This window comes from Anneissia japonica, unplaced genomic scaffold (assembly GCF_011630105.1).
Source record: "Anneissia japonica isolate Jap-2015-1 unplaced genomic scaffold, ASM1163010v1 scaffold1005_len2656397_cov198, whole genome shotgun sequence".
NCBI classification, from domain to species: domain Eukaryota; kingdom Metazoa; phylum Echinodermata; class Crinoidea; order Comatulida; family Comatulidae; genus Anneissia; species Anneissia japonica.
The window spans coordinates 2,360,646-2,363,703 of NW_022683792.1; the positions used below are offsets into that span (position 1 = coordinate 2,360,646).

At 32.7% G+C, this 3,058-nt stretch overlaps 1 protein-coding gene across 1 annotated transcript in view; it reads right to left on the reverse strand.

Moving 5' to 3' along the window:
- Positions 1-2,525: 2,525 nt before the first annotated feature.
- Positions 2,526-3,058, reverse strand: part of LOC117102499 — a 76,963-nt gene continuing 76,430 nt past the window's right edge. The window contains exon 5 of the mRNA XM_033242801.1: positions 2,526-2,804. Within this exon, the coding sequence (XP_033098692.1) occupies positions 2,764-2,804 (41 nt within the window). The 3' untranslated portion in view covers positions 2,526-2,763. The remainder of the gene's footprint in view (positions 2,805-3,058) is intronic.

The window sequence follows — 3,058 nt, forward strand, 5'->3', positions numbered from 1 at the left end:
AATGATATCGATGATTGAAAGAGCGTCAGTGAATTAACTTTAAAGAAAATTCCAGAGATGCCAAGACATCTAGCAGATAGAATAGACTGGTCCTTATCAATAAGTAATCTACAATAATGAAATCTGGCTTTACAGAGCTATATTGCAGACACTTGATTGAGAATCATTCTCGTTTGCTTTCCGATAGTAAACCTTGATAGTTAATAATCAAGCCCAAAGTAATAAAAATCAATCAATGCTTAATAGTCTTCTTTTGACTTTTCAAATCACAATATAAAATACAGGTGCTTCAGATATATTTAATTGTACAAAGCTGTAGTAGTACTGAAGCAGTATACAAAGCATACACTACGGTGCAGTCATACAAAATAAACCCAGCAGCTATGGGATGGTCCATTCCCAAATAAGGTGTAATCAATCTTGAGAGCCTCCTAAACAAGCTATACACATGTAATGAAGAAAATGGAATATTCCATTTTGATATCAAAATAAACAAGGACAGTATTACAAAGGAATATTTCCATTATGTATTGCAATAATTTTCTTGTGACTTCAAATTTTTCAATGGATATTTTTGCACAATATATAGATATTAAAATATTTTATTTGAATTGAATTAACTTTAAAAATAATTTAGTAAAATTTTAAATTAAATTATTATTATTTTTAAATAAATCTGCTGGGAATAACAGGAAGATATAACTTTTGTTTTTGAACTTTTTGAGGAGACTTTATCTATTGACCTTGACCTTGGGACAATGACTGCATTAGAGGAACATCTCAGGAGAGAGGGCAGTAATAATTTCCTTCCCTCACCTGTTGTCTAAATAATTATATATAAAGGTCTAAAATTTTGCGATAACAGTATATCTTTATATCTTATATAATTATTTAATCACAAAATAAAGGCACTACGAACATCCATGATCTTCAATATGGCAGTGAAAGTCAGTGAAAATAATTTGGAAAATATGCAAACCACAGACTAATTCCCATGGAAGACGTCATGGAAAACTGTCTAGTACTAAGTTACTGGATGTGGTAACTATGGTAAATAACTCTGGCAGATGTCATTGGTGTTCTAAAATACAGTAAGAGTACTTCCAATCATTTTTTTAATGCATTAAATAGCTTCACAAACATTCCATTGACATCAAAAATTTCATTGAAAAACATAAACTTGATTGACAATGAGGGACTAGGTTACTTTTTATCTGATTTTTGTAATATTGTTGTGAATGTTAACTTCAGATAAAGAAAAAAAAAACATTATTGGATCTGACTAATCTGAAAAGCATATCCACATTAGCTAAGTAAACTGTGACTGGATTTGATATTTAAAGAATTGATAACTGTATTCTTTGACATTTCATGCATAATACACTTGAATGATTATCATTACATCAACACTTCATTAAAACTTAGGAAATTGCAACAGTTACTTAATTAATACACCACTCTTCTTAATTGATGTTATTATTCATCCGATCCGATAGATGTTATTATTAGCCCGACCTTTGTTTTTTTGGCAACTCCAAGGAGCCTGAAATAATTGTATGATGATAAAAAATGACACTTTACAAATTAAAAAAAAAAATAAATTTTACACATTAACCTTGGATTTTAGTTTCTGTTCTTGCAATGGGAAACAATTTTTTTTATTAAGGATATTACAAAATGTTTCTTTTAAACAATGACCTGATATTCAGAGTTACAGGTAACTAAAATATTGACTGATCATAGCTAAACATACAGGATCAAAATTATTCTGACCAATCAGAACCCAGCAATCCGGATCAACAGGTTTACTGATCAAAGTCCTGGTAGAACAAATCCTTAAGTTAGGCATGTGTCCTCTAGTACAATTTATCATTGAGCCTGGAGCCTCAGAGAATTTGCAATGCTAATTATTACCATGTTATTATCTAAACTTTTATTTACAAACCCTACAACTTTATCTGTTAGCTTGCTAAACATCTCATCATCAGTTATATTACATGATTGTCCCACAATATCATCTTACTCAAGGTATATGGTAAGCTATGTGGTATAATGTAAGCAGTATGATATTGTCATAATAAATGCCATACAGTCTTTGGCGAGAAAGCCCACAACATTCCCTAAATACTCAGTATGAAACAAACTCTAAAACAAGTGATACAAGGTACAGTAGTGATTCAATATTTCAAACTTTATTAGTTCATCTTCAGGAATATCTCAAATAAAATTAGTAAAATCCAGGGGCAGGCTAGCGTCAGGGATGCCTGCCCCAGCCGTTGGAGAGTCGCAGTAAAATCTGTTGGGAAAAAATTAATTAGAATCATTTTCCAATAAGAAACAGATAACTGGCCTGGGTGTGTCATTCAGTGACGTCTACAGGAGACATAAATCGATGATTTTCACCTCAGTCCCAAACATAGTGGGACTGAGGTGGGTGTGGTTCATAAGCATAGAACGATTTACCAGCTGTTAGAGAAATGCTGACGCCACCGCTGGTAAATTTATTGATAAAGGCCAGGCAATGATATTATCAAATATACATCTAGAACAAACAAGTTATATGCAAACATTGCATTCAGTTAGAATGACAGGAACAGATGATATGATCCTCTCATTTTCACATGAACATAAATTTTCTCTTTTGAACACATCTTGATAAAAAACAGACAGACAGACAGACACAGCAGTTGGACTTTACAGCGTTGCTGTCACTTCCTCCAACTCACTGGCGTTGATCCAGAGTTGATGCCACACCAGAAATGATCACAACACAATCAGCAACATTTCTACATCATCTTCAAGTTCTATGAGCAAAGAGGTGAAGTAAAAAACTTTGCAAGACATAAAGGACAGGCCCTCGGCTGGCACATGCATATGTACTGCTTAGTTTCACTTTTGTATTCGTATTCATTGCCTAAAACAGTTCAACCACCTTGGTAGGCCTACACATGAATATCTGATATATGTTTAATAGTACTACTGTATTTGTTTTACTCTCCACTATGTTTTTATCGATGATCAAGCATGTATGAGACACTTTAAAGTTTCATCCATACAT